Raw genomic sequence first — 24,528 nt, forward strand, 5'->3', positions numbered from 1 at the left:
AGTACAGTATAGCCCTGCCCACATACAGTACAGTATAGCCCTGCCCACATACAGTACAGTATAGCCCTGCCCACATACAGTACAGTATAGCCCTGCCCACATACAGTACACTATAGCCCTGCCCACATACAGTACAGTATAGCCCTGCCCACATACAGTACAGTATAGCCCTGCCCACATACAGTACAGTATAGCCCTGCCCACATACAGTACAGTATAGCCCTGCCCACATACAGTACAGTATAGCCCTGCCCACATACAGTACAGTATAGCCCTGCCCACATACAGTACACTATAGCCCTGCCCACATACAGTACAGTATAGCCCTGCCCACATACAGTACAGTATAGCCCTGCCCACATACAGTACACTATAGCCCTGCCCACATACAGTACAGTATAGCCCTGCCCACATACAGTACAGTATAGCCCTGCCCACATACAGTACAGTATAGCCCTGCCCACATACAGTACAGTATAGCCCTGCCCACATACAGTACACTATAGCCCTGCCCACATACAGTACACTATAGCCCTGCCCACATACAGTACACTATAGCCCTGCCCACATACAGTACAGTATAGCCCTGCCCACATACAGTACACTATAGCCCTGCCCACATACAGTACAGTATAGCCCTGCCCACATACAGTACACTATAGCCCTGCCCACATACAGTACACTATAGCCCTGCCCACATACAGTACAGTATAGCCCTGCCCACATACAGTACACTATAGCCCTGCCCACATACAGTACACTATAGCCCTGCCCACATACAGTACACTATAGCCCTGCCCACATACAGTACACTATAGCCCTGCCCACATACAGTACACTATAGCCCTGCCCACATACAGTACACTATAGCCCTGCCCACATACAGTACACTATAGCCCTGCCCACATACAGTACAGTATAGCCCTGCCCACATACAGTACACTATAGCCCTGCCCACATACAGTACACTATAGCCCTGCCCACATACAGTACAGTATAGCCCTGCCCACATACAGTACACTATAGCCCTGCCCACATACAGTACACTATAGCCCTGCCCACATACAGTACAGTATAGCCCTGCCCACATACAGTACACTATAGCCCTGCCCACATACAGTACACTATAGCCCTGCCCACATACAGTACACTATAGCCCTGCCCACATACAGTACACTATAGCCCTGCCCACATACAGTACAGTATAGCCCTGCCCACATACAGTACACTATAGCCCTGCCCACATACAGTACACTATAGCCCTGCCCACATACAGTACACTATAGCCCTGCCCACATACAGTACACTATAGCCCTGCCCACATACAGTACACTATAGCCCTGCCCACATACAGTACACTATAGCCCTGCCCACATACAGTACACTATAGCCCTGCCCACATACAGTACACTATAGCCCTGCCCACATACAGTACAGTATAGCCCTGCCCACATACAGTACACTATAGCCCTGCCCACATACAGTACAGTATAGCCCTGCCCACATACAGTACACTATAGCCCTGCCCACATACAGTACACTATAGCCCTGCCCACATACAGTACACTATAGCCCTGCCCACATACAGTACACTATAGCCCTGCCCACATACAGTACACTATAGCCCTGCCCACATACAGTACACTATAGCCCTGCCCACATACAGTACACTATAGCCCTGCCCACATACAGTACACTATAGCCCTGCCCACATACAGTACACTATAGCCCTGCCCACATACAGTACAGTATAGCCCTGCCCACATACAGTACACTATAGCCCTGCCCACATACAGTACACTATAGCCCTGCCCACATACAGTACACTATAGCCCTGCCCACATACAGTACACTATAGCCCTGCCCACATACAGTACACTATAGCCCTGCCCACATACAGTACAGTATAGCCCTGCCCACATACAGTACACTATAGCCCTGCCCACATACAGTACACTATAGCCCTGCCCACATACAGTACACTATAGCCCTGCCCACATACAGTACAGTATAGCCCTGCCCACATACAGTACACTATAGCCCTGCCCACATACAGTACAGTATAGCCCTGCCCACATACAGTACACTATAGCCCTGCCCACATACAGTACAGTATAGCCCTGCCCACATACAGTACACTATAGCCCTGCCCACATACAGTACAGTATAGCCCTGCCCACATACAGTACACTATAGCCCTGCCCACATACAGTACACTATAGCCCTGCCCACATACAGTACACTATAGCCCTGCCCACATACAGTACAGTATAGCCCTGCCCACATACAGTACAGTATGCTATGTCCACAAACTGTACAAATGTTTATGCCAATGAAAGGTTAGCACATTCTTCTTATATGATTTGAATAAGAATGAAAAGTCATGATACATTTCCTAACAATGTCTTTGGCTCACTTTGGATGTTTGCTTGAAATGGCAATTGAGATTCTCTTGGACATCTACAGTATATAAGCCTTGTTGTATGTTCAGCAGGCTTAATTGGACAGGGGAAATGTGTTGTCCATGTGGATCTGAACTTAATGGAGGCTCTCTCTCTCTCATTGGTGTGATTATCCTTATCTCAGAACATGATAGCATTAAATTGATGTTTCCTAATGGTTGTAATGACTATGTTTAATCAGTAGAGATCAGAGATCCCTTTAAAGACATTCAAGATTCAAGATTCTTTATTTGTCATGTGCATACAAGTATACAGTGAAATGCAAAAGTGACAGTGCCACAGAGTAGTGCAACAATACAATAAGTTTTAAAAAAATATACAAAAAAATATACAAAAAAATATACAGTATGGACAGTATAAACAGTATAAACAATATGAACAGTATAAGCAGTAAGCAATATAAACAGCAGATGGATGATTATGTGTGTGCATGTGTGTTATGATGTCAGTGAGTGTGTGAGTGACTTGAGGGGGGCACTGGTGGGATCATCGTTGATGATTCTGATGGCGTGGGGGAAGAAACTCAGCCTTAGCCTCTCTGTTCTTGCTGCATGACAGCGGAGGTGTTTGCCTGACCGCAGCGGCTGGAACAGTCAGTTTTTCGGGTGGTGAGGGTCCTTCATAATCCTGTAGGCTCTGGTCCTACACCTCCTGGTGTACAGGACATGGAGAGGGGGGGTTGGAGCTCCCATGGTCTTTTCTGCCAGGCGTACCACCCTTTGCAGAGCTCGCCTGTCCTGGGCCGTACTGTTACCGTACCAGACGGTGATGTTGCCAGCCAGGATGCTCTCCACAGCTCCAGAGTAGAAGGACTGAAGGATCCTCCGGGAGACTTTGAATTTCCTCAGCTGCCTGAGATGGAACAGGCGCTGCCTTGCCTTTCCCACCAGAGAACTGATGTGGGTAGTCCAGGTCAGGTCTTCTGAGATGTGGACTCCCAAGTATTTAAAACTGCTCACCCTGTCCACAGCAGTCCCCCCAATGTCCAGTGTGTAGGCCCTTAATTGTGCTCTCCCGAAGTCCACAATCAGCTCTTTTGTCTTGGAGACATTCAGGGTGAGGCTATTCTCCTGACACCAGAGTGACAGGTCTGCCACCTCGTCCAGGTAGCCTTTCTCATTGTTGTCTGAGATCAGCCCCACCACGACTGTGTCGTCCGCAAACTTAATGATGGAGTTTTCCATGGACTTAGCCACACAGTCGTGGGTGTACAGGGAGTAGAGGAGGGGACTAAGGACGCAGCCCTGGGGGGACCCTGCGCTCAGTATGAGTGAGCTGGAGGTGTGTCTACCCACCCTGACCACCTGTGGCCTGGCCGTCAGAAAGTCTAGGATCCAGGCACACAGGGGAATGTTCAGTCCTAAACCAATCATCTTATCAGCCAGTCTGGTGGGGACTATGGTATTGAACGCTGAGCTGTAGTCTATAAACAGCATTCTCACATAGCCCCCATTCTGACTGTCAAGGTGAGAGAGAGTGGTGTGGAGGACCTGGGAAACTGCATCGTCCGTAGATCTGTTTGGTCTATATGCGAACTGCAGTGGGTCCAGGGTCGGAGGGAGGGAGGAGCAGATGTAGTCCTTAATCAGCCTCTCAAAGCACTTCATGACCACTGAGGTTAGAGCCACGGGTCTATAGTCATTTAAGCAGGCTGGGGAGGTGATCTTGGGCACAAGGACGATGGAGGATCTTTTAAAACAGGTGGGAACTACTGAATTTGCCAATGATAAATTGAATATGGTAGTGAACACAGGAGCTAGCTGGTTAGCACAGGTCTTAAGTACTCTCCCCGGAATGCCATCCGGGCCAGCAGCTTTCCTAGTGTTCACCTTCAGCAGTGCCCTGGGACAGTAATGGGACAGTGAAGCGGTTAAAGTAGAGATTCTCAGCTTTTATTTGTGCAGGCATAAGAAAGCTGTCAATGTCTAGTATTGATTCTAGGCTTTGCATTTGCCTTTGGAGTTTGCAATTGGTGTCTGTCAATATGAGGACCAAAGAGGTGTCAATGAAAGTCAAGGAAGCCATTATTAGGTTGAAAAATCAGAAAACAATATCAGAAACATAGCCAAAACCTTAGGCTTGCCAAAATCAACAGTTTGTAACATCATTAAAAAGAAAGAAAATAACTGCTGAGCTCAGCAATCGCAAACGGGCTGGTAGGCCAGGGAAGACTTCTACAGTGGATGACCGAAGAATGCTCACCATAATTATGAAAACTCCCAAAACAACTGTCCCACAGATCAGTGTCAGACTACCATCCTCTGAATATGTTACCAGCCAAACTATAGAGGCTTCACTACAAGTTGCAAACACCTGTTATCCTCAAAAAAGATGGTCAGGTTACAGTTTGCTAAAAAGTACCCTAAAAAACCTGCAGAGGTCTGGAAAAAGGTTTTGTGGACAGATAAGGTTCATATTATAATGTATTATAATGATTGCAAGAAAAAAGTTTGGAGAAAAAAGGATCTGCCCAAGATTTACAGCATACTACCTACTACCTCATCTGTGAAACATGGTGCAGGGGGTGTTAGGTTTGGGCATGTATAGATGCCACTAAAACTTGCTAACTTAATTGATGATTGCTTAATTGATGGCAGCAGCAGAATGTTTTTTGAAGTGTACAGACATCTTGTCTGCTCGAGTGCAAGCAAATGCCTCGAAATTCATTAGATGGTGCTTCATCGTACAGTAAGACAATGACCCAAAACATACTGCCATAGCAACTAGGAAGTTGGGCCAAAAAGTGGAAAGCTCTTGACTGACCAACTCAATCTTCAGATTTAAATCCGATTGATTTATTTGCTGATTGTGGCAGATAAAGGGACCTTACATTCAGAAGACCAAAATTGACAGCTTTAGTTGAAGTAGTGATAGGCTGTAAAGGCATATAAGGTAAAACAACTAAATTATTCATACCAGGTGCAGCAGGTCTGGACAGAGAGGCTACCTTCTTGTTTTTGTGTTAGGAAATGATAGTATCAATAGAGGAAATACTACCGATAGAGAAAATACTAAATACTAGCTGAGAATCTCTACTTTAACCTCATGGTAAAGTGATTTCAAATCCAAACTCATGGAGTGTAGAGCCAAAAGAAGACAACATGCTTCACTGTTCCATTACTTACACAGTCCACTGTATTTCAGTTCCTGGACCAAGGAAATGAATTTTAATTTATTGGTCGGGAAAGCATTTTCGAAATTGAGGTGTTTGCATATAAACATGTTTGCATATAAACATGTTGTTACTGTCAGGGGTGTTCTAGGGGTGTGGTCCAAATTGTGTGTGCATGCAGAAACAGCTGCTGTCCAACACTGCAAGTTCATATTATTATTAGGGAGGATGTTGTTGTTTGGAAATTCAAACTGAACTTCGCCACGGTGGTCAGAGGTGGCAGATTTCCAACAAACTTACACCCTGCTCCTTTAAGTAGAGGGCCTTGGCCTCCTCCGCTGTGTAGCAGTTCAGAGTCAGTCATCACCATCTCTCAGTCAGAGGCAATTTGGAGTTGCCAATGAGGAGGAGAATGTTATGAGTCCTCTGACCCGTAAGTCCCACTCCCAGCTTGGTATTGGACCTTGCTCTGGGCTGGTACTAGTAGCTTCTTCAACACACAACACATGACCAGTGACTCTAAAACAGGCTGCCAAATCAGATGCTTTGGTTGTGCAACTTTTTGGGTGTGTGTGTGTGTGTGTTGAAGGCTATGTTTACTCCCAGACAGCATAACAACAGCAGAGTGAATGGGTTGTGTATCATTGATTGGAGACTCCTGCTGTGGAGAAGAGCCCATTACAGCGAACCTGCAGACCGTCACATCTTACCTAATTGCATGTCCCAGAGAGAAAACCTACAGAATGAATGCACACAAAGATAGATTTCCCCCTAAATAACAAGGGATTAATTTGCAAAAGACTAATTAAGAATCTGTTTGAAGTGCACAAGGAACTGTTGAGATTCTCCTTCTTCTGTTACAGGAAAGAAATTAATAAAGTAACAGAGAGTATTGATTAAGAATTAAGTATCATAGTTCTATTTCAATGTAACCCAATTACATTAGTTTTATTGATTTCTAATACAGTGCATTCACATGCAGTCACTCAGTGTAGAGATCAATATAAGTGTGGGCCACCATGTGTAGCTTCTTAACTGAATTAAATGGAGAGCTGATAGCAGTAACTGTTTTCCCAGCCTACTCCCAGTGGTGCCCATGAGGTCATTAATCTGATCAAATACAGCACCAGCTCTTTAATAGTCTGTAGTCTTCATGCAAACAATTTCTATTAGTTATCTTTGCTACAGGGTAGTATAAGGCTGGATAAGAGAAAAAAACGTCCTGTCGTGTTTTTAAGTGCAGTGCCTGTGAGGCACGTGCACTGTGAGAGTCTGTAATGAGCTCTGAAAAACCTCTCCCAGGCAAAAATATTTTACCTTGCTCCTCTTTTACCTGCCATCCAAGAACCAGACCCTCAGGGGGATATAAAACTCTAGAAAAAAGATTCTACCTAGAACCAAAAAAGGTTCTTTGGCTTGTCCCTGTTGAAGAACCCTTTTTGGTTTTAGTTATATCTGATAGGCATGAAACTATCATGGCATGATACTGCAGAGTAAACACCAGTGGGATGGGTACTGGGATGGCTCTTGGACAAATGTTGCACAGCCTTCAACAGAAAAGAAACATTGCAGCAATATTGCTTGGTGGAGTTTAAAGCTTTGACCTGGAAAACGGTTCATTTCCCTTATTCTTCAGCTTGAACAATCCTTTAAAAAACACACTTTTGAGTGTAATAGAATATTCCACCATGCATGAAAAAGAGCTTTTATCTTGGATCCTATCACTGTTGTAGGTTGAAAATAGTGCTTCAAAAGGGTACTGATGCAGGGATGAGGAAACTGAACAGACACACTGTTGTGTCTACACACACTCATTGTGTGTGTGTGTGTGTGTGTGTGTGTGTGTGTGTGTGTGTGTGTGTGTGTGTGTGTGTTCCCTGTTCAGTGATGTAAGTCTGAGTCACTCTCTGGGATCTCCCTTTTTCCCTTTTATGTGTCTCTCCCTCTCCACTTTCCTCCACCTCTCTCTCTTCCCATCAGTCACATGCAGATGCACTCACACTAAGGACCCAAATCCTCAGCATTTTTGTAATGACCATACAAGTCCACTTGTAATGTCATCCAGATTCCCCAGAGTGGGGTGCAGGACTGTATTGGGACACACACACACACACACACACACACACATACACACACACACACACACACACACACACACACACACCATATCTGAGATCAGTGTTGTTCCCTTCCATTCATTCATCTCTTAATAGTAAATAACTGATGAGCTGTCGTGACATGTAAGGTCATCTATTCCTCTAATAATGGTAGTCATGCACAGTCTGTCTGAGACCTCATGGAATTCAAATGGAATGTAGGACTTTTCTGAAAAGTCATATGCCCTTGGACTTATTGGGACTGAGGAAAATGTGCTAATGCAACATGTTACGCAATGTTTTTTTTGCTGTCAAATATAAGGGTAAATCCTGTCCTATATAAAATCATTTTCAACCCTCACCCTGCGTTAGTGACACTCCAGATAAATGTATCTCACTTCATACTTGTATCTCAAAATATGCCTAAAGTGAAGTATGGAAGATGATATTCCATCATAATGTTTTAAGAGGGATTTTCATATTTCCGTTACAGGAGCAGCTGAGTGAATAACACCCTAACAGGCGAACCATTCTGCATAGGATTCATGACATGACTGTTCGAGGCTCCTGATGACACATTTATACTCCATCAAACACCCTGTGCTGAGATCTCTCACTTCGTCCATCACCTCCCATCCGCTGCTCCGGACACTTCCTCTTCCCAAACCTAAACACAAGCTCTCAGGCAGAGAGAGCAATGGAAAGAAGGATCTGATAGATTTGATTGGTACTGTAGGAACTGGGAAAGGGAGAATGGGTTCTGGTGGGGTTTTTTTTTGTCTTCTTCTTTTTTGCTCCCTGTCCTAGTTAGGCAGGGCAGGGGATTCTATCCTGGTATGTGAGGAAGAGTCTAGCCAGTGAATTATTCAGTGTGGTTTCTCTTAGGCATGCATACACCCATGCACAGCTTTTACACACCCACAACCTCTACGCGCACACAAAAAGGTCCTCAATATGACTCTGTGGGGGGAGGTGGCTGATCTTTGTTGGAATTTAGCATTGTCATCTCATTGCCCACCTATTCCAGGTACTGAGACAGAAGCCAAAGGAAAACTAACATTAAAGGGAAAGGAAGGGTCATTCTCAGGTCAGTGAGTCTGACCTGTCATTCAGCAGCTACCTGTTATGGGGCTGAAGTGGAGAATGATGCATGTTTTCAAGACATTCAATTTACACTAGGGATCCCCATGCATGCAAGGCTGGTGTCTCCCCATCTCTTCTGAATAGCTAGATACATCTTCGTTCTAAGCATCAGTCCCATCAGTTCCCAATGTACATACATTAGGCTTCTCCGCGTCGAGATCGATCTACCTCTCCATTCGGCTCTGTCAACCCCCAGGGAACGCGCCACAGGGCAGCGGACTGGCTTGGGACGGGGAAGGGGGGGGGGGGGGGGACTGGTGGTTGCCAGAGGCATGCGTGACGTGGCAAATTGCAGCAATTGCCTACTGTATGTGTGGAGAGTGACGGACCGGCGCACTCACGGGATACTGCAGAATCGGGGAGGGAGGGAGGGGAATCGAATAAGAAAAACATATCGAAAAGGAGGTGGACGCACGAGGGTGAGAGAGCGCACTACGGGGTTAGAGGAGTAGAGGGAAGAAACAACAAGAAGTCCCCACAATCATAGAGATTGGTACTACATCAGCTTCAGGGATGTAGCCGAAGCGGGTAGAGCTCTGCCCATCCGAGCTCGTCATTATGAAGAAACATTCAGCCAGGGTTGCCCCGTTGTCCGCTTGCAACAGTCCGGTGCTCACCTTAACGAAAGTAGAAGGTAGGGAGAGCGCCTTGACTTGAGTCGTGCGTAAAGGCTGATTGGGAAATAATTGCCTTTTCACATTTGTTAAACCTAATATGTAATCAGAAATTATTTTAAATAAACTCAATAATGATAGTGATGGTTTGAGGAGGCAGAATTGTGTATGGTAGAAATTGTGGATGGTGGATAGATGGTGTTTTTGAACGACTGCTCGCTTTGAGTCACCGATTAACTTTTATATTTGACATGCTGTAGCATGAACGATTGGATTACTGAGGAGGAATGAGACGCTCATCTTACTGTAGCCTACCCTTGATGGTAATATGAAGGATGCGCGAGGAGAATTATGTTTAGGCTAATTATAGACCACAGATGCAGTCAATTATATATTTTCTATCCTGAAAGAATCTGGAGGTACAATTGTGTTATCAATGTGTCCTTTAATCTGCTTTAGTGCTGAAATGCTATTATATTCATTGCACTCTCATAAACGGTAAGCCCCCCCCCCCCCACACACACACACACACACCTGATCTGCACCACATAAGTTAAATATGTAATATCACACAACCTTAACTCAATTAAGTCTGTAAATCAATCAGAGATGTATTACCAAATGTATTTTAGTCTTGCGCAATTGCGAGAGGCGCATGAACTGTATCGCGCAATTTGCTTGACTATCACTGAGTGGGGGAGCATGAATTTGTTATTGCAGCAGGGACACCCCTTGCCCGTAACCTTCATAGCCTACACAATAGTCTTCTGTCTTCGTCTAAACAAACATAAAGCATCATGTTTGTGATCGACTGTGCGAGCATCTCAAAACCCATCAGACCATGAACCCTACCAGTAAACAAGTTAGAACCTGTAAACCTCTGCCACTCAACCAGAGCAGAGGCATGTAGTTCAATTACTCACTCTGTGAAAAGCCCGCCGTATAACTTTTATGACAGGTCGGTGCTTACAGACTCTCTCACTCACTCTGCCTCCTTGCTCCTCTGGTTACCAGTGGCCTGACCGGCCGTTAGAGGTCACTGTTGATAGGCCTATACTGACTGTTGTGTCTCCTCTAACGTCCGACCGCAGATAATGTTAAGCCTACACTTCAGAGGTCGACAACCTTAGGCAAGCATGCCACCATTGGCACGCGGTAGCGTAATCATTGGCATACTAGCGATAAGCGCGCGAGGGATTTTTAATTTATTCTTTTTTTTTTTTAAAGAAATGTTCAACTGGCCTCTCAGCTACATGCCAAATCACCTCTTGAACAGCCATTGGCTGTTGCGCGGCCTGTCTTATTTTTTTTGATTGATGGTACGGCCTCCCACTCACATTTCCCACAGGAATCGCAGTGCATAGGTTCAGGTTCGGTGGATGATGGCAACCCCGTTAGCTAAGAAAGCTAAAGTAAAGGTTCGGGCATTCCAGTCCTCATGGACAGAAGAGTGCGGTTTTGTTTTTCAGAAGGACCGTGCTGTGTGTACTTTATGTTTTGAAAATGTTGTTTGCCGAACGTCGAGTCGAAAGCAGGGCCAGGGATCACACTGACTGGTAGGCATCTGTTTATTTGTAGTACACATGGGTTTGCATATGTAGCTGTTTGTCCATCTCTTTTTTCCAACTCAGATGTGGATGTTTTCATGAGGATGGCAGCATTCTTGTATAGTACTGGTGTTTCTGTTTGATACACTTTAGTTTCCCTTTTTGACATTTGCTGTAAATGAGTTACTGAAAGCAGTGTTTTGAAATGGGGTCCGTGGGGGGGGGGGGGGGGGGGGGGTTACAAGAATTAGTTTAGTTTATTGCTGATGAGCAAGACAAATGGGAGGTTGGTGGGGTTAATGACCTAAAATGGTAATTACAATGTCGTGATTATGAGAGAAAAATGTTTCTTTAAAATGTTGTTGCTATGCATGTAGCCTATATGAATGGAATACAACTCCAGGTCTGTTGGAAATGTTTTGTTTGATGCGGTGTCATAATTAAACTTAATGTTAAACTTAATGTTGATATGGCACACTAATTAACAAGAACATTTCACACTGGCACTTCATGTCAAAAAGGTTGCTGACCCCTGCTCTACATTGTCACTTTGAGTTAACAGGCCCTTTAAAAATGTACCATTCAGACTATAAAGTCGTCTGGTTCCTCCTTACTACCAATCAAAGTGTTAAGTTTAATTTTTTGTGTGGGAAATATGCCCACTGTCTTCATAAAACCAAAATGTTTTAAGTGGGTCATATTTCTTCTGCCTTAATTCCATAAGTGTTACACAGCATTCAGCCAATCAGGTTGCCCATAATAAAAGTATAAAAGTTATAAATCAATGGGACTTTTCACACAACAGTTTCTTAGGGCTGTGATATCCCAAGCCCAGGGCCCAGACTGGCCCAGAGTTAACTTACCCTGGATTCACAAATACATTTATTAACTCTGGGTTGTTAACCTAGGCGAACGATTTATACTTGTGCACAAAACCCTGGGTTAACTGAAATAATCATAGCAACATGCAGCTATTCTAGCTATTCTCCGTAGCTAGCGACGGAAACCAATGGAAACCAATAAATTATAGAGAAAAGGAAACATATATTGGGCAAAAAGAGTGACAAGGAGGCATAAAATGTATTGTATATTTGAGTTTTACCTTGTATCGTGTAACACTAAACTGTTTGCGAGCAGCTAACCATGTCAGCAAATTAGCTCCAGAAAAAATGCCATCATGGTAACGGTCCAGCTGTGTGATTGGATGATAGTATTCCAGTGTAGTTAACACTGGCCCCATTGTCTTATGACAGGTGGTGTTATTCCTACGTGACACTCTTGAGCCTTGACCATCAGTGCAGACGAGTCGTGCAATCTGACGTGAGAGAATGCTCTGACCCCCATTGTCTCACATCAGAGGAGACACAAAAGTCAGTATCAACAGTGACCTCTAACTGTCGGTCGGGCTAGGTTACCAGAGAGTGGCGCACAGAAGATTCTAGTGTGACTCTCGGCACACTAGTGTCTTGTTCACTGACAGTTTGAAGTGACTCAAGTCCTATTTTTTCCATATCCAAATATTCAATTTTCCTCCAGTCTAAACAGGCATCAGATATTTCAAACCACATTTCAAACCACTTTTATATCTGAAGTGATTTTTTTCGTCACTCCACAGTGTTGTCTGACATCATCACTTTGTGACACAAATAACAAACAAGCGTGGAGGACAAGAGTTTGTGGAGTACTGAAGAGCTGTGTTGCTTTCTTTCACTTACCATGATTCTCATAAAGAGAAACAGAGCAAGCAACTGCAAAACTTCCATGGCAGGCACTGTTGTCACCCACAACAACTAGTTAGAGGAAGCAAGACCACCACCACCTACACTGCACAGGGTACTGTCATTACTATGACAACTGGCATAGCCATGTCAGCTTAAGACTGACACTGAATGCACACAAATCTGATTTGGTCACTTGTAAAATATGTTTGAAGAGTCAGTATTCCAAAACAGATTTGAAAAACAAAACAGATTTGAGCATTAAGGCCTGCAGTGGGAATAAAGCTTGATTATATGAGTGAACAATAAACTAACATTTCTTGTTGAGATCATTAGCAGGGGACAAACTAATTATGACCTCCCATTCACAGCTGGTTGCTTAATGGTGTGGCCCAGGGAGCATGATTATGAGAGAGATAGAGAGAGAGAGAATTTTAAACCAACAGTCACATACAATTAAACACAACTTGATACATGACAGAAATGGATCCTCCAAGTAGTTACATTACATTATGGACCAAGTGTTGTAGCAGTGCATCATCATAATCATAGGCTACTGTAGATAAATGATGATGACAAATGTCTCCCGTCTTAAAAAGACACTTTGACTCTGCAACACATTCCCTTGGCACATCCAAAGCAGCTCCAACCCTCTACAAAAGTATGATGTTGCCCATTGGAGTGGCGTAACTGATGTAATGTGTTGCCCTAGAAATATAGGAGGAGATATCTGATGGATCATCAGTTGTAGGGCAGAGATCAGAAGTCAGTGTCTATGGTGGAGAAGCGGGAAGGTGTGTAGTGAGAGAGTGAAGGAGAGGAAAAGAGAGGAGAGGGGAAGGTAGAAGAGTACACTGGAGTTTTTCATGTGAGTAGGCTGCGCCCCCATGTCCCAAGCATTGCAGGCGGAATGAATCGTAGGGGGGCACTGCTCATACTGCAGGCTCACAGCTATAAGAAAGAGACAACCCCCTCTGTCCTCAACAGTCTGTGCATGTCTTCACCTTGTGTTGCTACATGTATTAGTATTTGTCCCATCCAGTTGACATGGCAGGACAAACCTTAAAGGGTAATTCCCATGAACCCCTGCCCCCCTATTACCTCATCAGAATGGTATTGATTCTGTAGGAGCACAGCCATACAGTACGTCTAACAGGGCAGCCAAACCTGTTTGATTCACTGTACTCATTTTCTCTGGTTACATTTACATTTTAGACATTTAGCAGACGCTAAATCGATATCCAAAGCAACTGACAACAAGTACATTTGTCTAAGTAAGTGAATCATCTATACATCAGTCATCATAAGAAAAACTAATTATTCATCTATTGTCAGAGGCATGAGTTAGAAGTTGATAAAAGGCCCTCTATCTCTTTAATCTCATTACAGGCTTTGTAACATGACAGACCTTAGTCTTTAAAGCGCTTTAAAACACCTCTGCTTCCCAGGGGAGGGGGGGGATCACATTTCATTGGCTGCCATCTCTGGACTGCACTCAGGACGATTCCCCAGGGGTCAGTTGATCACAACAGCTTCAATCCACCCATTGATAACAGATCCTGTCTGTTTGCAAACATACTTTATGTCCAGTCAGACTCACTCATGTAAACAGTCGATCATAGATATTGCACTGTGGGAGCCTTGTGCTGATGATGTGTGGCGGATTTGTATTAGTCTGGGTAAAAGATTTAATCATAATTAATGTAACTGAGTTGAGATGGTAAAACTCAATCCTCAAATGCCCCCACCCGCGCTGTTGAATAGCTAGCTTTTCCATAGTGTAACTGGTTTACGTTGTGTATTTGAGGAGACGGTCACGTGTGTTGGCAAGTCAGAGGTCGCAAGTTCGAGACGTGGTTGGAGCAACTTGAATTGCGAGGCTACTGTATGCAACAACTTGACGTCTGTTTCATTAAGACAGCTTAAATAAGCAAAGACATTGACAAAGTCTTAAGCAATGTCACAGGATACTGAAGCCAAAAGATTTGTGGAAGATATCATTTTTCATTAGCTGTTGCTTTAGTTTATTGGCAAATACAATTAAGCTGGCAGTTCAGTCCCACTGCTTCTTGTTTTGATTAAATCCCCTTTTTTATTTTACTTGCATTTAACTTGTTACTTTGAGGCTTCTATTTCCCAGAACCCACAGGGGCAATGCTGTAAAAAAAATCTTAAATCAAGGTTATGTAATCCCTTCCCTTAGTGTTGCCCAGGGCAGAGTGAGGGAAACCGCTGTTTGGGAAGACACTCGGAAAAAACACTTGCGGTGGTTGCCTATCCATTAATCCAACTAGGGAACTGCGGCCAATCTTTTAAATATAGATCTGTAGGGAAATGTGCTGGGACTCCCGCCAGTCTGTTAACATGCAGGTCCATCCCCAGCACTAGTCAGGGGACTGCAGGAGTGTAAGACACACACACACACACTCACACACAGACATACACACACACACACACACACACACACATACACACACACATACACACACACACACACACACACACGCACATACACACACACACACACATACACACACACACACTCACACACAGACACACACACACACATACACACACACATACACACACACACACACTCACACACAGACACACACACACACATACACACACACACACACACACGCACATACACACACACACACACACACACATACACACACACACACATACACACACACACACACGCGCACTCATTCACACAAACACATACACACACTCCGTTGATCGGCGACACGCGGCATATTGCCGTGTCACTGACCAATGTCACTTGCCTGTGCATGGCCACAGCACTAGCCTGTGTCCCCAGCATCTGTTCCACCAGCTGGCCAGATCAGAGCTCAATGGCACACGACACAGACGCCCCCTACCCAGGGCTCCTGGAGGGTGAAGGATAAAAGAGGAAGAGGGAGGGTGGTTCAGTATCAGACGTCTTCTCTCTGTCTGCTCTCTTCTCTCTGAGCCTCTCTCCCCACTGGCTTACAGTCTAACCTGCAGGTTATTTGGGGTCTATCTTTCCCTCCCTGTCTGTATTTTTTATCATGTCCGACAGCACAGGCAGATGAGCCTCGTCCTCAGCAGGGTGCTCTGACAGCCTGCTGTCACAGCTGAGTCCCACACACTCTGACTATCTGACAGCCAGCAGGATAGTAAACAAACTGTAGGCTGTTCTGTCTGTCCTGGCTGTGGGAGCACTGCACCATAAACAAACCCCACATTCTATTCAACACTGCAAGATATCCCTTTTATTGGGCATACATTTCAGGTTGATAATTTCTCATGAGCTGTTTATTCACCACATTCTGTATCAATTTATCCTACCACTTTCTGTAGTATCAGATCATTTCATTAGCTCTTATTCACCGTCTTCTGTATTGCTAGAAATACTGCTGTATTTGTTTTCTGTGCTCATTACAGAGTCTGTGATTGATGTGTAGCTTACCAGTCAATGCATATTCATCACACACAATCAGAGAGGCCAGACAGGCAGGGTTAGAGTTCTTCTAGACTGTGTGTTGGTGATTGATCTGTTTACCCTTCTGAATCACTGAGGCATTACAGTGCAGAGGAGTCTATCACCAATCACACTCCCTCACACCTGGAAAGATTTATAAAAAGTATATAGGAAACTTATATGTTGTACATGGAACTTACAAGTAATGCATATTGCATACAAAATTCATGGTAGATTCTAGTCATTCCTGACATACAGTATACTGTATGTGTTGAGCAATTTGTAGACATAGAGAATGTATAACCTATTGTACAAAAAACATGCAATATATCTAAGGTCTCCCACATAGAAAAGATTTGTGAAAATGCAATAAGATTCCTATATGTTGTGTATAGAACTTGTAATCAGGGATGGAAATGTAGTTAGGATGCTTGTCTGGCCAGTAAGATTTTGGTCCCCTTGAACAAAAATAATGGCTAAATCACAATTTAACTTTCCCAAAGTTATCCCAAAAGCCTATACAGGAAGTATGCATATACAACTTATAAGTCGCCCCTGTGTCATACATTATTCATTCAGAATGTATGAAGTATAAGTCATATAAGTGACACAAATAGAGTATTCACATATAAAGCGGAACATTTACACATTTACAATATTAGCCATAATAATCTTATAGTTTCTATAGTAATGTTCCATTTGGTTATGTACACATTTACAATGTTAGCCAGATAAGAATCTTATAGAGTTTTTCTGAATCTTTTCCATATGGGTGAGGTCCCAGCAAAATACTCCTGACAGTCATATGGCCTCCCTCACAAAGCAACACATGATGCATACCCCAGCAGCGAAAGGCGACCCGAGCACTTTCCACACTGCTGTCTGTTATGATCTGTGTGTTTGTGTCGAGGGAGGCAGGGAGGGGGTGGTGGCGTGGGCGGTGGCTGGGTGAGGGAGGGGGGTGAGAGAGGGGAACTAGCATGCTTTCTCTGCCTGTCACCGCCAGGCTTTGTGAAGTGTAGTCGGGTGGACGGGGGTTTTGCTGGCAGGTTTGGGATTTGCAGCTATCAGCAGGAGAGATCTGCACTGCAGAGATTACCAGGGGAGGGAGGAGGAGCACAGAGCGAGGAGAACGCAGAGAGCAGGGAGCAGAGACGGAGACCGATAGTCTTTACATATCCTATTGTGCGTAGGCGTGCTACTGTATGTGGCACTCAGTGATCAGGATATAGCTATACACTCAAAATGTAATTTTGTCACAGTGCATCTGTGCACTACTACTACTCGGACTAGGAGAATTAATGCTGTCAAGAATGGCCTGTGCTCTCCGTAGTGGCATCACAGAGTTATATATAAATATGTCATTGTGATACTACTAAAACACATACAGTAGGAGAGACCATTTACTGTTGCCTTTCTTCAGAGCAATTCCATTGACCTTGATAATCAATCTGTCAAGTGAAGTAGTGAGGTAAGTACAGTATATTAGCCATTAGCGTGAGAGTTATCCTCCTGGCTGCCGTAGTCATGGTAATAACAGCCACTGTTATTCATTAGCAAGTGGAGGAGCCTCTCCATCTTACTCTGCCACTTTACCTTTCCATTTCACACACACCAGTCTAGTCAGTGGATCATTTTGCACTTGTTGTTAGTAAGCACTAGTGGTCATGGTTGATACTGTGCCATTACTCATTTTCACACTAGCTGTGGAAAACAGACATTTCTAGATCATCTGCTAAATGCCTCAGTAGTTGAAAAATGTCTATACATTTGTATGTCACCAAAGCTGCCCAAATATGCCAGACTTAAAAGTGCTTAGCTCGTTCCCTGTGCCTCCCAGGGTGCTGATTGGCTTGGCCCATCACTGCGTTTGGGAGATTAAACTGTGCTGCAGTGTGGAGCTGTGGCCAGGGCCACAAGATGGACAGAGGCCCAGGAAGGACAAACTGGGCAGTGTAGACCAGAGATGACCTTCAGCACAAGACAAAGAGGCTCTGAGTTCAGAATAGGCTGGAGAAACTCGACTCTCATCCTTGTGTGTATGACTTTGATAAACATCTGTGTGTGTGTGTGTGTGTGTGTGTGTGTGTGTACGTGTTTCCATTCCCGTTGCTGATTCATCATTTCATTCTGACAGCAAACAATGATCTTGAATCATCTTTCATTCCAATGCCAACTCTGTGTGAAGTCAAATGCTTTTGTATTGAAAGAATATTGTTTGTTTGGGATGCCAAGCACATATCCCTGTAATATCATCCATCATTTATCTACTAACAGCATTTCATCTCAGTTGCTTTATATGAGTCAGTCTTTAGTGTAAATCAGAGCATGATAACATGCCTATTAGCATACAATGCAGTTTGCCTATCATGCCTCCCCAATGTATTGAAAGCTTACCTAGAGGCTCTCAACACAGAATGGAACACTGGCCTTCTCCAGGCGTTGGGGTCGATAGCAATCAGGGAATGTAATCTGTGTTGTAATAAGACAGCAAGGCAAGGTCAGAGGCGGCATAATCACAATAATGGGAGGTTCTGGGTCCCTCCAAAATAAATGTCACTGGTGCAGAGTGGAGCAGCTGGGAGGGGAAATGCCAACTTTATATAGATTTGTGGTAGAAGATTAAAACGTGATACCAGTAAGATTCAGTATAGATTAAGTACAAGCGTGTCCCAGGCTTTATTGCACATGTCAGATCCTGATATCCTGCTACCAATACGAGGTGCATTGAGACAAACTATATACAGTATGAGGCTCTGAGGAATTGATCGTCTCACACATGCCCACTAATCAGACATTTACCTGATGACACGTATGTGATGTTAGAATGTCATCTCATGTCATGAATGAGTGTCAGTTAACGCATGGTCGAAGTTGTGGGCCTAATGTGTGCCTTGTATGCCAGAGCTCTTTTTAAACCATTTTCTGTATTCCACTCAGCAATGAGTCGTATGGAAATGAGGAGGTATTATGTCCCCTGTGGCAGCATCTCGTTATCTATGGATAACATACCATCAGGGAGATCCCTCTCTTTAATGTGATTGAGAGCACCAATGCAGAAAAAGGCACACAATAGCATCATTTATGGAATAGTTACTGTATGAAACATATCCATTATGGAATCTTGTTCAGTGTTGTGTTATCATTGGGTTGTTATTATGCTGGGTGTTTGCTGTGGCCCTGGTATTTGTTAATAGAGCTCAGTGGTGGGTGTCTTTCACATTGAATTTGTCTTACCAATAGATTTTACATTGGGCCCTGTATACTATTGCACAATGTCAATAAAGTTTGTTAACGGGAGTCTTGGTTTGTACTGTATTTGTGTTTAGAGAGGAATGAACAGAGTGAGTAGATGGATGTCTCTACTGTACAATATGAAGACAGATCATTTCCTATGATTCAGAATCATTTCCAAACCCAAACTGGCTGTGGCCCCTCGCAAAGACAGATTGGATTGTACACAGGAGAGACAGGTTAGCTAATTCCTATGAGCAGAGACAGTCGAGGGTGAGGGACTATAAACAAACTCCCAGTGACAAACTCTCAGAGATTAATTAATGATCACCTGGAGTGTGTGCAATAATGATTCGATTTTATTGTGTTGTAGTCTATAATCTGTGGAACAAAAATTACCAATGGGTTTACTATTCATGATTAGAGTTAATAGTTAGTGGTTTTACAGAAAGCAAGCGTATAAAAACAAGCAAAGCAGCATTTAAATTTCATTCAACAATCCAATTCAGCTGTGTTCGATCTTTTGAAAATGATCCCCACATCCTCACTTGAACTTCTTACAGCAAAGTCATGCGCCAGGTAATCAGAATGATTGAAAAGTCATGTTTGAGAGAGAGAGAGAGAGAGAGAGAGTGTGTGTGTGTGTGTGTTTGTGTGTGTTTGTGCGTGTGTGTGCATGCGCGCGCGTGTCATTGTAAGTCATGAGGCCGAGTAGAGGTCGCCTCAGATTGGGTATCAGCTTTGCCCTCTTTCGTCCTCTGTTTGGCTGGGGACTGCCACACATGATTAACAGATTTATTACTCAAAGGTCTGATTGATTATGTTCCAGCTCAATTGAACTTTGAAAGTACATATTTTTAGACCCAGCAAAGGAGGAAAAATGTGAACAAGGAGAACTTAAAAGAATATAAGATTCTTTTAAGGGTGCAAAGAGACATGAAATAAATGATAGAGTGTATGCATTTAGATGTCATAATTGGATATTGCATTAAAGAATTCTCTTACGTTTTGCAGATCTAACATAAACTGCCACATCAGGTTTTCTGCAATTCCCCCATAAAGTTTGGACTCATGTCCCATGAAGATGAAGTCCCAAAAGTCCAAATGTGAATTGGTCCAGTATTTAGGAGTGTGTGCTCAAGGGAATGTGTGTGGATGTGTGTTTGCTCTGTGTAAATTATGATTTTGCTGCCCGTAAGTGTAACGTGTGTAACATCTGTGTTGTTTGTGCTTGTGTTCAGGAGAAGACCGGCCCAGGGAGAATGTGGTGGGCACTTTAGATGGACAGCCAACGACAGGCGGGGCAGCGGTGGAGTCAGGGGTTGTGAAGCGGAGGTTGCACTGCTGCATCAGAGTGACCGCCGTCCAGGTGCAGAAGGTGCTGTGGGGCATTGCCATGGTGATGTGCGTTTGCTTTTCTTGGGCAGGCTCCACCCAGCTGGCTAAGCTGACCTTTAAGCAGTTTGATGCCCCCTTCACCCTCACCTGGTTCGCCACCACGTGGAACTGCCTGTTCTTCCCCCTCTACTACATTGGCTACCTGTGCAAGAGCCCAGAGAGACAGACGCCCAGACAGAGATTCAGGTAAGAGGACAGTTAGAACACCAAAGAGAAATACAAGTGTATCATGGATGGAATTGCAAAATGTAGCATTAAAATGATGATGTCATTGTTTCATGTGTATAGATGGCAAACATAATATGAAGGCCAGTAGCAGTAGTAGTCGTAGTCGAATTTATTGGTAGACTGAATTGTAATTGTGTAATTCAAACAACACACATATTTATCAAATAATAATAGTAATTATTAGTATTGTTATACATTTTATTTGTAAAGCAAACAATATCAAAGTGCATAGAACTGAGTGCATTTAAAAAATAAATAAATAAACAACAAACAAACAAACAAAAAACAAACAACACACTATAAACAACTAAGAAGACTACAGAAGAGCCTGTCTGAAGAGGTGAGTTTATAGTCCTGTTTTGAAGGAGGAGAGCATCTCAGCTGTCTTGAGGTCCTCTGGAAGCTCATTACAGAGGCGAGGGGTGGCATTAAGCACGGCTTAGTCCTGGGCACATGGAGTTGGAGGCTGTTGCTGGAACTCAGACTGCGGGATGAGGTTAGGGTGTTATATAAGATCCTTCAGGTACGGGGGAGCAGTTCCACAGACACACTTGAAGGTCAGCAGCAAGATTTTCTGGAGTAAAATCTTTTCTGTAGCTGACTGGGAGCCAGTGCAGGGACTTCAATACAATGCCCTCCGTAAATAATTGGAAAGTGAAGCATTGTTTCTTCTTTTGGCTCTATAGATGCCATGACTGACCATCCATGAGATAAAAATTACAGTTTTAACTATGTTTTGGAGCTGTACAGTGTTTGTTTACAAGCAATGGAGTAGAACAAGCTTTCATTCTTTCATACTCCATCAAGATTTTGATGGAGTAACAGTTCAACTAAGCTCATGAGGCATCTATAAGTCATATTCTTCAAGAATCAGTAGCTATATATAATGTATTTATAAAGAAAAAATGTACTTATCAATCTCAGATTGTCTCTTTAAAGTGTAGATTGTCAGCTTTTATTTAAGGGTATTTTTGTACATGTTGGTTTCACCATTCAAAAACTCAGGAACACTTTTTATACATAGTCCCCCTATTTCAGGGCAATAAAAGTTATGGGACAGATGCATACAGTGCCTTCAGTAAGTTGTTGATGTTGTGTTATAAGCTGACATTAAAATAGATTTAATTGATATTTTTGTCTGATCGACACAAAATACCCCATAATGTCAATGTGGAAATATTTTGACTGCCAATAGCCCCTGGTCCTACTATAGATTACTTTATCTTATGATGACTGATGGATAGATGATTCAATTACTTAAACAAATCTATTTGTTGTAAGTCGCTTTGGATAAAGGTATTTGCTAAATGCCATAAAGGTAAATGTAAACTTTTATTTTTTATTTTTTTATAATTTCTTACAAATTAATTAAAAAGGAAAAGCTGAAATTCTTGAGTCAATAAGTATTCGGCCCCTTTGCTATGACACTCAAATTCGCTCAAATGCAAAAATGTATTGAGTCCATCTGAGTGCAAGGATAATAGTTCATTATGGAGATCGATTACTGCCAATATTATTCTAAATAAATAGAGTACAATTCACAAATGTGTACCATGATCCGTGAACAAAAAACACAAAGCACAAATAGAATTCACTATCCACAAACAAATACCTCTTGATTTGTACTAGTAAAAAGTATTTGAATAAATGCTAAATGACTTGTGAATAAATGCTCTAAAATGTGTAAACAAACATCATGATGTGTGAATAAAAAACGAAAACTTTTCAATGTTATTTTTAAAAAAAGGGATTGCATTGAGTTAGAACTGTCAAATTTGCATTTGCAGATCACATTATGTCTATGGATCTGTTTACATTTGTTTACAGAATGTTGGCACTAACTTCCCGCTTAAACACAGAAAACGATCCACAAATGCAGGGCTTAAGCGCGGGCTTGATGAGTTAGCTATCTCCACTTCAATCGAAGATCTTTGCAGACTTTTTTTCCAGGCAATTACGTAATGCTGTTTGATGACATCATGCCTTGTTTTGTTGTTAGCCTTGTGGTGTTGTGTTCCATAAACAAACTATGTAAGGTATTTGTCAGTTTATTAAGATCATTGGTTTCACTGAGTCTATAAGGGATACAATTTCCCAACAGTAGATGAGTTTCAACTTTATTTAGTTCTGAGGATTTATTCTTTCATTGCGAATGGACGTTTTGCTGAAGCCTTCCAGCTGGAAAGCAACTACAGGTAAAGTTATGTAGCTACTCTTATTTAAATTAAATGCATAGCTAGTTTGCATGGCATGTGCTACACATAATTATTCAAGATAAGTTGACTATTATATACTGTATGTTAAAGATTATCTAGGGACTGATGCTGAAACTAGGTAACGCTAAAGTTTGATGATGGTTCTATGCATTTGACTGTTGTAGCCGTCCCCTCTGTACCCTGTCCCAAGTATCTGATACATATCAACACCAACCACAAAGTTATCAGGTATGTAATATTTAAGACAAGAACACAAGTCTGTATTGAAATTATATGCAGACCTTTATTTTGTAATTGCTACGTTATTTGCTGTCTATCTCTGTCTTGCAGGATGGCACCATAGTGGTGTCCAGTCCATGCAACAAATGCATCATCAATCATGTAGCAATAATATGTAATGATAGCTTGACACTGTCATATACAACTTTAAAATAATCTGAGATAATTTGAGATTGAAGTGAATTCTATTTGTGCTTTGTGTTGTTGTTCACAGATCATTGTACACATTTGTGAATTGTACTCTATTTATTTACGATAATATTGGCAGTAATGTACAGTCATGAGAAAAAGTTAGGACACCCCCCAAAATATTAAGTTATTCTCTTAAAAATATGGACATTATCAATATTTTATCTTCTTTCTAACAATATCTATAGATAAAGGGGATGTAATTTAACAAAAAACAATGAAAATGTAACTTTGTAATCATTTATTTAACGAAAAATTAACAATAATGCCAATTCCTACTGAGGAAAAAGTTAGGACACCCTATGCCCTAATAGCTAGTATTGCCCCCCTTGGCTGAAATAACCTCAATTAGACGTTTCTTATAACTGTCTACAGGTCTCTGACATCGATTGGGAGAAAGTTTTTCCCACTCCTCCTTGCAGAATTCTTTCAGCTGTGTGATGTTCGAGGGGTGTCTTGCATGCACAGCCAAACCAAATCAATCCACAGCATCTCAATAGGATTAAGATCCGGGCTTTGACTTGGCCATTCCAGAACTCTCAATTTCTTTTTCTTGAGCCATTCCTTGGTAGATTTACTGGAATGTTTTGGGTCATTGTCATGTTGCATGGTCCACATCCGCTTCAGCTTCAACTTTCGAACAGATGGTCTCACATTTTCCTCAAGCACCCTCTGATACCATACAGAATTCATGAGCTGACCAGGCCCTACTGCAGAAAAGCAGCCCCAAACCATGACATTTCCACCCCCATGCTTCACAGTTTGTATGAGGTTTTTGTTCTCAAATGCTGTCTTGGTTTTGCGCCAAACATGTCTACTC

The 24,528-nt window shown here is 42.8% G+C and overlaps 1 protein-coding gene across 1 annotated transcript in view; it reads left to right on the forward strand.

The window, feature by feature from the left end:
- Nucleotides 1-24,528, forward strand: part of slc35f3b (solute carrier family 35 member F3b) — a gene marked incomplete at both ends in the record, with an annotated part of 64,428 nt that overhangs the window by 24,286 nt on the left and 15,614 nt on the right. The window contains one exon of the mRNA XM_083695378.1: nucleotides 20,640-20,982. Within this exon, the coding sequence (XP_083551504.1) occupies nucleotides 20,640-20,982 (343 nt within the window). The remainder of the gene's footprint in view (nucleotides 1-20,639; nucleotides 20,983-24,528) is intronic.

The sequence above is a fragment of the Argentina silus genome (assembly GCF_951799395.1).
Source record: "Argentina silus genome assembly, chromosome: X".
In the NCBI taxonomy this organism is placed as follows: Eukaryota; Metazoa; Chordata; class Actinopteri; order Argentiniformes; family Argentinidae; genus Argentina; species Argentina silus.